This window comes from Mycetomoellerius zeteki, unplaced genomic scaffold (assembly GCF_001594055.1).
Source record: "Mycetomoellerius zeteki isolate Tzet28-1 unplaced genomic scaffold, Tzet1.0 scaffold93, whole genome shotgun sequence".
Taxonomy (NCBI): domain Eukaryota; kingdom Metazoa; phylum Arthropoda; class Insecta; order Hymenoptera; family Formicidae; genus Mycetomoellerius; species Mycetomoellerius zeteki.
The window spans coordinates 51,592-64,272 of record NW_017257968.1 but is presented as its reverse complement, the minus strand read 5'-3'; the positions used below and the strand labels follow the sequence as shown (position 1 = coordinate 64,272).

Sequence of the window (12,681 nt, the reverse complement as noted above, 5' to 3'; positions counted from 1 at the left end):
TGTGTTCCAAAACTCGACTCTATCAACTCCGAGTACCTTTTATCCTTGTTCAACATTCGATGAAGAACAAGGATAAATGATACTCGGAGTTGATAGAGTCGAGTTTTGGAACGCACCCCTGGATTGCCAATTAAAGGTTAGACTTCGACTCGACCAATTACAAGCTTTATCGTAATTCACTTTGTTCTGATTGGTTGAATTCTAATAAAATTTAAATCTTACGATCAATTCATTAGAATGGTCATAATACATTATTTAAGGGGGAGTACACTTTGAAATTTCCAAAAAAATCGAAATTTTTTTGTTTAAAATAAAGTTTGAAGTCTTATAATTGATGTGCAAAAAGTCCCAAGTGGATATTCGAATTTTTTCTCGAGTTACAGTACCTGAAAGGGACGCACGTACGTATCTACGCACAGTTATGTTCACTAGCGATCTTCTTCAGGTCGAAACGTTTGAACGTCTGTAGTCAGCAACAGTTGATGTCTGTATCACAGCTTACGCTTCGCATTTTCCAATATTCAATTCATTTAAACAATGAAGCGTGTGACAATTGATAAGAAAGGTTCGCGGGAAATAAAAGGTCGCGCAAGCCGACCGAAAAAGAGACCAAAACCACTGAATCGTCATATGATCGAGTGCGAAACGGCAAGTACTAGTGCCTCCGCGAAAAAGTTGAAAACAAGTTCGGTGATTGTGCCAATAGACGCGAGTCATGGATATCGCATAATAAACTTTTTAACACTATTTTCGACTCTCAGTGACATGATAAAATGCAAATCATGCGACGGAGATATTTCATTCAAAGAGGGAAGCATTCGCGGACTTGGATTCAAATTAGTTATCACATGTGATAAATGTGAACCGCGATATATAAATTGTTGTCCGCTTATCAATCACGCCTATGAAATAAATAGACGATTTGTTTTTGCGATGAGACTTCTTGGTGTCGGTTACGAAGGCGCGAAAAAATTTTGCGGTATCATGGATCTTCCGAACATTTTCAGCAAGAAAGTATATTACGAAATTCTGACAAATATTTATTGCGCGACGAAGACTATGGCTGATATAATATTTTCCGAGGCAGTCGTTGAAGAGAAACGATTGACGACAAATGCAAAAGGAACAGAACCGGCAGGCCTTACAATTTCAGGAGATGGAACCTGGATGAAACGAGGTTTTTCATCTTTACATGGAGTTGTAACTTTAATTGGCCATTACTCTGGACAAGTAATAGACGTAAATATCAAGTCGTTGTACTGTAAACAGTGCGAATATTCAAGCCAAAATCTGGATACAGAAGAATATGAAACATGGGAAGAATCACATAGAAATAAGTGTTCCATCGATCACAAAGAAAGCACTGAAAAAATGGAGGTGGACGGAGCGATAGAAATGTTCGCGAGATCCGAAGACTTACATGGCGTGAAATATTTATCTTACATTGATCACGGCGATAATAAAATGTTCAAAGACATTGTTGAATCGCAACCTTATGGTGAAGATGTTAGAATTATAAAAAAAGACTGCTTTACACAAAATAATAACGAGAGCATCAATACACTTATTTGGTCGATTGCGCCTAAACGAATATTTAGTGGTAAGAAAATTGTTGAAATTGCCACGTATATTGCAGCAAATATTTTCAATAAAGGCTATACAAGTATTCTTTTAATGATGGCTACGCTAAACTTGACAATTGGAACGAATGCGGCTACAATATGCGAACAACTCGACGCGACACGAGTGTCTCAGCGACACGAGTGTTCAAACGAGGCAAAAACGTTTGCGGCATCTAAAGAAGATCGAATTGAACGACGGAGGAATAGAGCATCCTTGATGGATGAGCAGCAACATCCATTCTATGAAACAGAAATGGACGATTAGCGGTAAAATACAAAAAATTATATGATATCAAGTAGTCAAAATAAACATGTTTGAATTTTTGATATAACATTTATAATATCAAAAAATGTGTCAAAAATTCAAACATGTTTATTTCCATCAATTTAAAAAAATGGAAACAAGCTCGATCAGACGATAGGGAGTACATTATAATTTGTGAAACTATTTGGATTTTTTGTTTCAGGATAACCAAAATGATGGAATCGTTTACCGATGTACACACAATCACGTTTTACGCGGATTCCTCGCAAGATCAATATTTTTCAATAAAATTTGCAACATAACAAGTTCAATATACGTACTAATAAAGTGCCAAATTATAAGTGGATTGTATTTATACTTTTCCAGCAATCCACGCTCAAAAAAATCTTCACTTTTCAGGCTGGTCAAAGTGTACTCTCCCCTTAATTTGTAATTTTTTTATATAAATCCTTTATAAATAAGTATGCATATTTATAATGTTGTAATATATAATATGGCAAAATTACAATCTTCTTCTCTAGTTTTCCCAGCGAAAAACGCTATAGAGTTGTAGTATTCGAATTTTAAAGAACTCGTGACATAGTTATAAAGAACGCATTATAAGATTATAACTGAAAATATAACATAGAAAGAAAGTGAAGTTATGGACATTCACTATCCCAAGTAAAATGTCCAACTCAAAATTTTTTAAATGTTGAAAAATAGCTAATTTTTAGATGTGTCACTTTTCTATTAACAGAACAATATTTTTCGTATCTAATATAACTTTGATTCTCTTTATTTTCTCATGTCACAGTTGGAATAATAAAGCTAATCAACGAATATGTACAAAATAATGTCAAATGTTCAGACTTCCTTTTGGTTATTATCAAGAAATTAGATGGTAAGAGCTTAGACGGCTATACAGTGTTCGTACGCCTTTGTATTAATTAACTTCAAGATCGTTGACATTCTTCCTCCTGATCCTACATCGAAGGTTCGCGGGAAGGCAGTTCCTGCGGGTCTGTTGTACAGCAGCTGCATGCACTGCTCCCACTTCACAGATGACATAATTTGCTTCGGCAAGTATTTCTTAATTAATGCCGTATTGCCGTACGAATGTGCCTTGTAATTGGAATAGACGTGACATCTGAAATCGTTGAATTGTAACGTGTAGAGTATCTTACAGAAGGACTTGAGCGCTGGTTCCATCAATTTTGTATGGAATGCGCCCGACACTGGCAGCCTGGTTAACTTGAAAAGTCCGTACTTCTTCGCGTTCTTTTCTATATATTCAAGAGCCTGAATATTCCCAGCCAAGATCTTCGATTGAGTGTACAAATATACTGCTACCCTACAAAATAATTCTTTTCATAACATCTCTAACATAACACCATATTTCTATATATATTTATTATAAATTATCTTGAATTCAAAATTTTAATAATTAAATTTAATTACAATGTATGTAATAATAGGAGCATATAAAGCCTCGTCCAGACCAAATAGAACATTGTTAGAAACATGTCGACAATGTATAAACATCAACAAAATTCAATTTTAAATTCAAGAAATTGTGGGATATATTTATAGGACACATTTGAACACACAGTTGTCGACAAATATTGAAAGTAAAAATATGGATATATACTAATGCATTTCAGACATATGTATCCAAATGTAGATATTTATAAAATTTTTCTATCTTACAAAGAATGTGTAGACTCATATGTCAAAGTTTTTTCAAAGAACCATTAAAATTGTCACCCACATTTCCTAGTTTTGTTATCTAGAATGTTGATGACAAAATTTTTTGGTCTAGACAAAGCTTAATTCAAGAAATTGGTTGAAATGATTCTTACTGACAAATTGGCATCTCCACACCGCAATCATGTGCCCACTTCTCAGCGTCCTTGCACGCCTGTAACAATGAAGCTTGTGGAGCACAATGGACCGACAGCATTCCTTGATGACATTTGTCAGAAGCGTACTGCATCGCGGCGCCTCTCACAGAGACCAGTCTGATGCCGTTCTCGAAGGATAAAGCGCCTGAGAAGATCAGGGCGGTCAGTTCCCCTACGCTATAGCCCGCGGTTGCTTTACATGTTTCGAATACCCTGGGTCTTTCTTCGCGGAGTTGCTCCAGTGCAGCCAGTGAACTCACCACTGTGGCCGGCTGATTAAAGTAAGTCTGATTCAGCTTCTCCTGTGGACCTTTTAGGCAGAGTTTCAACAGATCGTAATTCAGAATCTCGTTGGCTATCTCGAACAATTCTCTCGCCTGCGGAAAGTGCAAGTATTTCTGTACCATGCCAACTTTTATGGTACCCTGTCCTGGAAAGAGCACAATGCAAGTGTCTAATGGATCAATGTTCGACTTGACTTCTTCCTCGACGAAGATAGGAGCATCGGCCGGATAAGGGCTCGTTGTCCAATTTGTATCCTTGGCATCGCTGTAAGTGGCAGCTTCCTTCAGAAGGCGAGAAACGTTCTCCTCACCCAAGGAAGATTCGGCATCGGTCGCGGCACGTTCATTTTGTGATTCGTCGATATTCGATGTATTGCTACTGTCGTTTTTCGTGGTAGCGGAGTCAGAGAATTTGTTCACCTGTCTCAACAATAATAAACGACTCAAGCAGGGCGCCGTTTTACCAGACAGGACCCGCTGGAGTATCGTTACTGACGGCATTGCGATTAACGACCATTAACGACGCTAATTCAGAATATATAATTCAACACATATCTTATTCGTGACTGTCAGTTTATAATTATCGTTAATTACAACGTTGAGTTGCAATCACATGTATATCGCATATCTATTCCAGCCTATTCTATCATAGTTATCATAACATAACCAATCATAAAACCAAGAAGACTAGAACTAAGGAGGATCAACTCGTGCCAATAGCAGTAGTGGGGGTGAGGCAAAAAGTGGCGACGAATAACTTCCCCCACTCTTGCGCTTCATTAGTCCTCTCTGTCGCTCTATATAGTTGTCGCTCTATCGTTCCATAATCGTCACTTTGTCGCTCTTATATCGAACTTTGAATATATCGAACTAATGAAGCGTAAGAGTGGGGGAAGTTACCCGTCTTCTTGCACGTAACGGATGTCTTAAAGTCTAGTTCATTCGATCAGAAGATGATCTCGCAACCTTCTTGATAGTTATTCTCGACGTTAATATGCGTGTAAAAGTTTATCATCGCAACAAGGAATTAACCTGGATGCAGTGGGATCAGCTAACTTCTGAAACCAATGTATCAAGAATGCTTGAAATTTTAAACAAAAGTATAATTTCTTTTTCGAAGTATAAAATTTAAAAAACTATTCTAAAAATTAATTGTTTTATAAGATTCGTTTGCTGAAATAAATGTAACTGTAATAAGCCCTCAATATTGTTGCGAAACAATTAATAATGAAATTGTATATAATCAAATTACATATGAAATGTGAAATCATATTGGCGATTAATACCATGTGTTAATAATGCCACATTTGTATCGGAATATTGCTGAAAACTTACAAAGTTTTAACACTCAATCAATTGTATAAACGTATGATTTTTTGGAAATATATATCATGGAATTAATAAAGGCATGAAATCAATAAACAAATTGATACGTTCTATTTATATTTATTTAGTAATAAATACATATATCCTCTAAAGTATATATTATAACAGCTATACGTAATACTTATTGCATATCTTGTCCCTATTTTTGTACATTATTCATTTATGATTTATCAGCTGTTTTTTCCTTTTCTTGTGCCAGTTTTACTATGTTTCCGATCTATGTTTTTTTTGCACGGACAAGTTTCACGCGTTTTCGAAATTCTCTTTCCTTCTTTTTTGCTTCATTATTAGCACAATTAGATTTCTTACACAGGATTTTCGCTCTTGCGATAAGGTAATAATTGATGACTGTTCGAGTTAAAGTTTCTTTGTGTGTACTACATCCAACGAAAGTGATACTTTCTGAAAGAATATTTTGAGAAATGTGCTGAAATGTGTAGTATTTTAATTTTTCAAAACCAACCGTTTGTAAAATTGCGTGTTCAAGAGCTGAAAGCAAATTAACTAAAGAATCTGAGGGGTATTTGAGATAACCTTTAGTAAGCAAATTTATCATTTCATCTCGTCGCAAATTCCCTTCTTTTTTTGTTACCTACAAGACACACTCTGAACATGACGTCCATCGTTCTACTTTCCTGGAAATGAATCCTGCAAAATACGTTTGCACGTATTCGTTCACATCAGATATATAATCATAATCATGTGTTTGTTTTGCATCCTGAGTAGATGTCTGCGCTCCACGTGTAATTATTTCGTCGAGTACCTGCTTCCAATTATCCTTATTCTCATTCCTCATAGATATATCTTTCATCGACAATAAACTGTCGAAGATTTCGATGCCTTCAACATTTGAGCCCTTGGGAGGCCGGACAAGCGAATAGAAGCTCAGGAGTCTATAAATTTGTATAAATAGCAGGGGATCAGGTGTATCAGTGGATCCGCAGCATCCTCTAATCATTCCGAACATTCCCTGTGCAAAAGTAAACAATACCACTATAAACTGTGTGTTAATAATAATTATTATCAAATAAATCTTAACTTGACGTTATTAAGAATGCATTACTCACCTCTTCTTTCCTCAGGTTTCATAGCTGTACTTTTTTCTTTTAACATTGCGAAAAGTGCTGGATCAAAGCCATAACTAGGGCTGAAGTTTTTTATGTATTTATTAAGCGTTCCAATAGTAGGTAAAGCTAGTATGTTATGTGAACGAAGATGAATATAAGCCTTACGACTTTTTATTCTTAGTAGCAGGCATTCCAGTATCCAGTCTTTTGTATAACGCATTCCATGCTTGTCATTGGAGCGAGCATATCTCCAACATGCTTTAATCGACTTCTTCATGACAGGTGGGAAGCTTGCTATTGCTTCGTCGAGAATTTCCTCTTTTTGTGAGGCACATTGTACTTTTAAATTCTCTAATTCTACTTTGTACCTCTCCACCTGTAACATATGTCAACTCACATAAGTATGCAATTCAAAAACTGAAATTTAGCTTGTAGGCATTAATAAACGTTTACAAACCTGGTTGTATATCCGTTTGTACTTTTGTTTTACATTTTTCTTGCAAATGTTCTCCTTCGCTTTTCTGGCTGCTGCTCTCCTTTCGCGTTTGCTTTCTCTTGCTTTTTTTCTTCTGTTCTTTGATTGGCAATCTTTACAAAGATTGGATCGTGAATGTAGTTTGTGCTCAAAGTACCCAATGGTGCAGGACTCTTCTTGGCACATTTTTATTGCACTTATTCTTCGCAATGAAAAATATATATCTTGTAGGCATGTCACCTTTTCCAAAAGATGATAAGTGACAGGATGATTATGAGCATGTAACTGAAATAAACAAGCCAAATGAGCAATAGTGTAGGCAGATAAATTCATATACAAAAAAAGTTGTAACGTATAAAAATTTTAAAATACCTCGATAGTCATGTCATTCTTTACAAGTAAAGAACGCTGTATTGTACTGTTACAATGTTCTGAAGTGCTTTCAAAAAGTATGAAAAGTAATCCACACTTTGTTTTCGTCACACTCCATGACCCCATGGATTGATAAGAAGGTCTCGCATTCCACTCCTTTAGTAAAACCGTTGTGTTATAAACATTTTCTGAAGTGCATTCCATTGGTGTATGCAGCAGCGGTGAGGATTCGTCGCAAAGTAAAGGTAGTGACTGATAGTTAATAATGCTGTGATTTGTTTTGTCAGAAAAACGGGAAATCGAGGAGTTTTCAAGATGATTTGAATCTATAATCGAGGAGTTTTCAAGATGATTTGAATCTATAATCGAGGAGTTTTCAAGATGATTTGAATCTATAATCGAGGAGTTTTCAAGATGATTTGAATCTATAATCGAGGAGCTTTCAAGATGATTTGAATCTATAAGTCTTAAAGATTGATGTACATTTCTTTCTCTATTTGCATATCCCTGAAGAAAAAATTTTCGGTTACATCAAGTGCTCAATTATTATCTGGAAACATATATGCAGCAACGCCATAGATTACATGTGACTTTAATATTTACTGGAAAAATGTATGGGACACTTGTCGATTTTAATGTTGGACGTCTACGTAACAGGGTCAACTCCTTTCCATCCTTTAATATATTGATAGGACTTCGATGTAAATTACTGTCATCAAAATGTCGTTCGCAAATGTAATAATTTTTGCGAGTTTTCTTTCCATCTTTCAAGTTTGGTCCAATCGCATTTATCCAGATTTTAAAGTATGGAGATTTCTGCAATATAATAATTGAGATTTAACATAACTGTTATGTATTACAATATGTACATATAAATGTCAGACATTATTAAATCACATTTTTGTACATTTCTCCAGGTTACATTTCATCAATACGTACCTCACAAAATTTGAATACTGTTCTTCGATTTTTTTTATCTCCAGGATTGAAGTCACAATTTCGAACACAGCACACTCGCTCGGTCATCGTAAGCCACATCGGATTAAATTTTTACACGTTTTATCATATTTAGTCTAAAATTCAATTAAATAGAAACAAAGTTTGTTTTTAAAGAAAGTTTGGTTAAAGTACGTTGACATGCGCAGTCACGAATTGAAAACGACTATGTAGAGCGACAGAGAGGACTAATGAAGCGCAAGAGTGGGGGAAGTTATCCGATTCCACTTTTTGCCTCATCCGTTCTAATGCTATTGGCACCGAGTTGACCCTCCTGGTTCTAGTCTTCTTGATCGTTCTATAATCGTCACTTTGTCGCTCTTATATCGAACTTTCACACAATGCGCAGTGCCGCTGCACATCGTGTGAATAACCGCGGACTTTTTGACTCACCCCCACCACGCGAGTTGACTCTCCTGGTCTCTAGTCTTCTTGCTTCTTCTTGAAATGAATGGCCTCGATCACGTACAGCGTCGATACGGCCAATATCGAATATGGCCACCGTAAGATGGCGGCGAGTAACGTAAGTGTCGCGCTGAGTATTGAGCCTGAAGTGTGGGAATAAAGCCCGCGTTAATTCGAAATATCTAAGGGAACACAAGACAAGCCCGAGCAAGGATGTTTAGATAATTAAGTTATTGGACTTAATAAAGGCAAGGAGCAGGCGACAAAGTTTGGGAGATGGTTTTTAGAGGAGAGGGAAAATGTCATTTGGAGGGAGAGATGTATAAGCGCAGATGGTATTGCTAGTCTTCTTGCATAAAACACATGCCCGTCACCCGGTATTGAGGTTCGAAAAAATCTTTCTGCGAACAATGCGAACGTAAACTCAGGGTTGCCAGATAAACCCTAGCTGATATCGCCCCCTAGGAAGCTTTTCGTAGCCAAAAGTCGCCATTTTGTTGGTGAATTGTCGCCAATAAAATCGCCAGATTCTAGTGAAATCTCGTTACAAAAATCGCCAGATTTTTGTAACTTTTCGCCAACAAAATCGCCAAAATCTTCGAACTTTTAACTAAAACAAAAAAAAATAATAAGAGAAACAATGATCATTTCAATTATGTAACGAAACTTCATTTTTTGCATATATATTTTATTTTACATATTTTCATAAGTATTATATTATTTTCAATCGTTCACAATAAACTTTTTTCAATCTTTGACAATAAAATAAACACATTGTGCGAGTTCTTATATTCGTTTTTCAAAATTTATAACATTGGTAAATTATTGTATAATTACATTATATAAGTATCTTTGGTAATCTTTTTAAACGAAATGCACATTACGTGATTAATTTGCACACAACCACATGAGTTTTATAATAATTATCCTAGCAAACACTAAGTTACATGTAACGTACCCGTTAATTGTAATTTCTCACTCAACAATAGATCTGTTCGCGTTGCTTGCACTTTTGGCACTCGGCATCTTCGCTTTCTCTCTTTTCAAAGCCAGATATATATCTATCTCATTTTAAGTGCAAAAATATTTGGGGATTTCATGCAACGCGAACAGACCTAATATAACTGTAATATAACACATGTTCTCAACACCCATCGGCGAAATTTCAATATTTATTAAAAAATCAGCAGCCACCAATCAGCGCATCAGAAAATTTCCCAGCGTTTGGAGACGAAAGAGAGAGAAATCGCCAAAGACGCCAACCTCAGAAATTTAGTCGCCAAGAAAGTCGCCAGTCGCCAAATCCGAAAATAAAGTCGCCCGACCAAGTCGAAAATCGCCAGTTAGGCGATAAATCGCCACATCTGGCAACACTGACGTAAACTATCGAACTTTGAACGCACAGTATTTAGATATTCGCACGGTATGGTATAAGGGCGCGTTCACACCTTGACAGAAAAGAAGAAAGCGGAAAAACAGTGGCCAATTACAACTCGTGCTGGTAGTAATGGCTGCTGCTTTTCCACTTTTTGCGTTTCCGTCAAGATGTGAACGCGCCCTAACACGATACGCGACATGCGATGCGCGATATCCAATCAACGTATTGCGTTTCCACAAGAGCTGTACGTCTATTGGACGCGTGTCGTACGCCGCGTATTGCCTATTGCACACTGGACGTGATGAGTGATGAGCGATTTATTTAACTAGAGACTATCTCGTGTTTAATAAATTCCTCAAACACGTCACAGTAAACGTCTAATTAAATAAAGTAACATTAAAAAATTTTACCTTTTATGCAATATAATATGTTTATAATTCCCAGATAGCACAGAATATTTATGATAAATATTTATTAATATTCATTTTTTGAAAAGTTATATAGATATTTCATATATATTTTATATAAAGCTTTATTCGAAATATTATTAAAATATAACCGAATATTTTATGTAATATATATATGACAAATATAAATAAATATTTCTAAAAAGTATTTTTTACTTGGATTATAATGTATCATTAAGTATTTTCACAGCATTTTACTACAACATTTACAATAAATATTTCATATTATTTATAATAAATGTTCATGATCTGTGCAATCTAAGAGACCACAAAAATATAAATATTTACAAAATATTTAAAATAAATCTTACAAATATTTATAAACATTTTGTTTATAAATATTTTACAAATATTGTATGCTGTCTGGATTGTAATAAAATAAATAATTTTATAAGAAATTTCCTTAGATTGCATCTACATATTTACATATAAAACATTCAATCTTTTAATTTTAAATTAAATTGGGCATGTTTCATTCAGGCACTGTATTGTCATAAATATATACATAAGTACATCTCATGTTCGCACGTATCTAATTGTTTCATTCTGTTACAATTCGCATGATTTATAGTAAGTAAACCAGGGTACGGTGTCAATGTTGTTGCCGAATAATTATAACATATATCATTCCATGCACAGATCTTTAATTGGACCACAGTAATTCGCTTATAAATAGCAGTAATTGACTACGTGTTGGACAATAAACTCTCGTTGCGTACATACATTCAAGGTTTTATGACGTTATATAAAATCGACGAATTGAACGAGAGCGACGAAATGTAGCGTATGACAGACAATTAAAGCAATCAGAATGTATTCTATAACATTATAATTTTATTTCATATAAACAGGATTAGATAGTGCTCTAAGTTAAAAAAATAAAAGTTAAGTTAAAAAGTTAAAAAGTTAATTAATTTTAACTTAACTTAGTTACATTTTTTACTCTTAATTTTTTAACTTAATTTAGTTACATTTTATCTAATACTAACTATTAACTTTTAATTTGATTTTTTTAAAATCAATTCTCAAACACAATGCGAGAGGACAATGAGTATATAATTTAGTAATTTTATATTGTATAATCGTTACTCGTGAACAAAAATAATCAGATTCTTTAATAAATATGCTGTGAGAAAGGAAAAATATGAAAAATTATGTAAAATGGTCAATTTTTTCTTTTTCTTTTTTCTTTTTTTTTTGGTTGTTCGTTCGGACTAAATTTAACTTTTAACTTTTCAATTCCTTTTTTTATTAACTTAACTTTTAATTCAATTAATTTCATTATGTTAACTTTATTTTAATTAAGTTAAATTTTCAAGGTTGTTAACTATAATTTAACTTAGTTAAAAAAAAAGTTAACTTATCCAACACTGCATATAAAATATGCTTAATTTGTAGTTTTAATTTTACTTGGTCGCAAACTCGATTCCGATATGCCTGGCGTTCCTATTCCCTTGGCTAAAGGTGTCATCTTTGCTTTTCAATGTCAATAAGCGTGTTTATGAAGTGGCGCGAGGACAAGTGTTGAAGCGCGCGATTATATTGTGAGCTAATCGCCGCACGTGCATATACCCAGATAGCACAGAATATTTATGATAAATATTTATTAATATTCATTTTGTGAAATGTTATATATAATAGATATTTCATACATATTTTATATAAAGCTTTATTTGAAATAGTATTAAAATATAGACTAATAGGGGAGACCGGGGACAATAGTAACATCGTTAATATTTCTTAAACTATAATAGATATGTGTATGCGACTGCATGGTAAAATTTTGTAGACAGATCGGCATTGAATCGTTCGTTACATGTTGTTTCTCGCAGAACGTGCACGAGTGCAGGAGCAAAAATTACTTTTTTTATGCATCAAGTTTTATTGCGTGCGCAAAATCTAAAAATTTTTTTTTCTTTATAATGAATGTATAGTGTATTATCATAATATGTTTTAATGATTATCTGCGTTGATGGTTTGTACATTTGGGTTGATTTTTATTTAGGTTTTTATTTAAAAAATTTACTATAAATCATAAAATATCATTAGGGGACAATAGTAACATCAATGCCTGGGGTCAG

General features: G+C 34.5%; 3 protein-coding genes across 3 annotated transcripts; 1 reads left to right on the top strand and 2 right to left on the bottom strand.

The window, feature by feature from the left end:
- Nucleotides 1–496: 496 nt before the first annotated feature.
- On the top strand, nucleotides 497–2,270 carry LOC108730504 (uncharacterized). The gene is made up of 2 exons (XM_018460237.1): nucleotides 497–1,889; nucleotides 2,090–2,270. The coding sequence occupies exon 1, from the start codon at nucleotides 538–540 to the stop codon at nucleotides 1,885–1,887; it is 1,350 nt and encodes a 449-aa protein (XP_018315739.1). The 5' UTR covers nucleotides 497–537; the 3' UTR covers nucleotides 1,888–1,889; nucleotides 2,090–2,270.
- A 356-nt stretch (nucleotides 2,271–2,626) lies between these two features.
- beg (malonyl-CoA-acyl carrier protein transacylase beg) lies at nucleotides 2,627–4,736 on the bottom strand. Its single transcript, XM_018460300.1, has 2 exons — nucleotides 3,729–4,736; nucleotides 2,627–3,220 (listed from the first exon to the last, which is right to left on the bottom strand). The coding sequence occupies exons 1-2, from the start codon at nucleotides 4,553–4,555 to the stop codon at nucleotides 2,779–2,781; spliced, it is 1,269 nt and encodes a 422-aa protein (XP_018315802.1). The 5' UTR covers nucleotides 4,556–4,736; the 3' UTR covers nucleotides 2,627–2,778.
- Nucleotides 4,737–5,811: 1,075 nt separating this feature from the next.
- On the bottom strand, nucleotides 5,812–8,656 carry LOC108730535 (uncharacterized). Its single transcript, XM_018460299.1, has 6 exons — nucleotides 8,294–8,656; nucleotides 7,958–8,170; nucleotides 7,355–7,861; nucleotides 6,965–7,267; nucleotides 6,508–6,883; nucleotides 5,812–6,433 (listed from the first exon to the last, which is right to left on the bottom strand). The coding sequence occupies exons 1-6, from the start codon at nucleotides 8,390–8,392 to the stop codon at nucleotides 6,033–6,035; spliced, it is 1,899 nt and encodes a 632-aa protein (XP_018315801.1). The 5' UTR covers nucleotides 8,393–8,656; the 3' UTR covers nucleotides 5,812–6,032.
- Nucleotides 8,657–12,681: the final 4,025 nt, after the last annotated feature.

Excerpts from the sequence above, each read along its gene's own strand:
- beg (XM_018460300.1), bottom strand. The coding sequence starts at position 4,555 with ATGCCGTCAGTAACGATACTCCAGCGGGTCCTGTCTGGTAAAACGGCG. Across the intron at positions 3,221-3,728 it reads GTGGAGATGCCAATTTGTCA|GGTAGCAGTATATTTGTACA; the intron begins GTAAGAATCATT and ends ATTATTTTGTAG.
- LOC108730504 (XM_018460237.1), top strand. The coding sequence starts at position 538 with ATGAAGCGTGTGACAATTGATAAGAAAGGTTCGCGGGAAATAAAAGGT.
- LOC108730535 (XM_018460299.1), bottom strand. The coding sequence starts at position 8,392 with ATGTGGCTTACGATGACCGAGCGAGTGTGCTGTGTTCGAAATTGTGAC. Across the intron at positions 7,268-7,354 it reads AGAATGACATGACTATCGAG|TTACATGCTCATAATCATCC; the intron begins GTATTTTAAAAT and ends TGTTTATTTCAG. Across the intron at positions 6,884-6,964 it reads ACAAACGGATATACAACCAG|GTGGAGAGGTACAAAGTAGA; the intron begins GTTTGTAAACGT and ends CATATGTTACAG.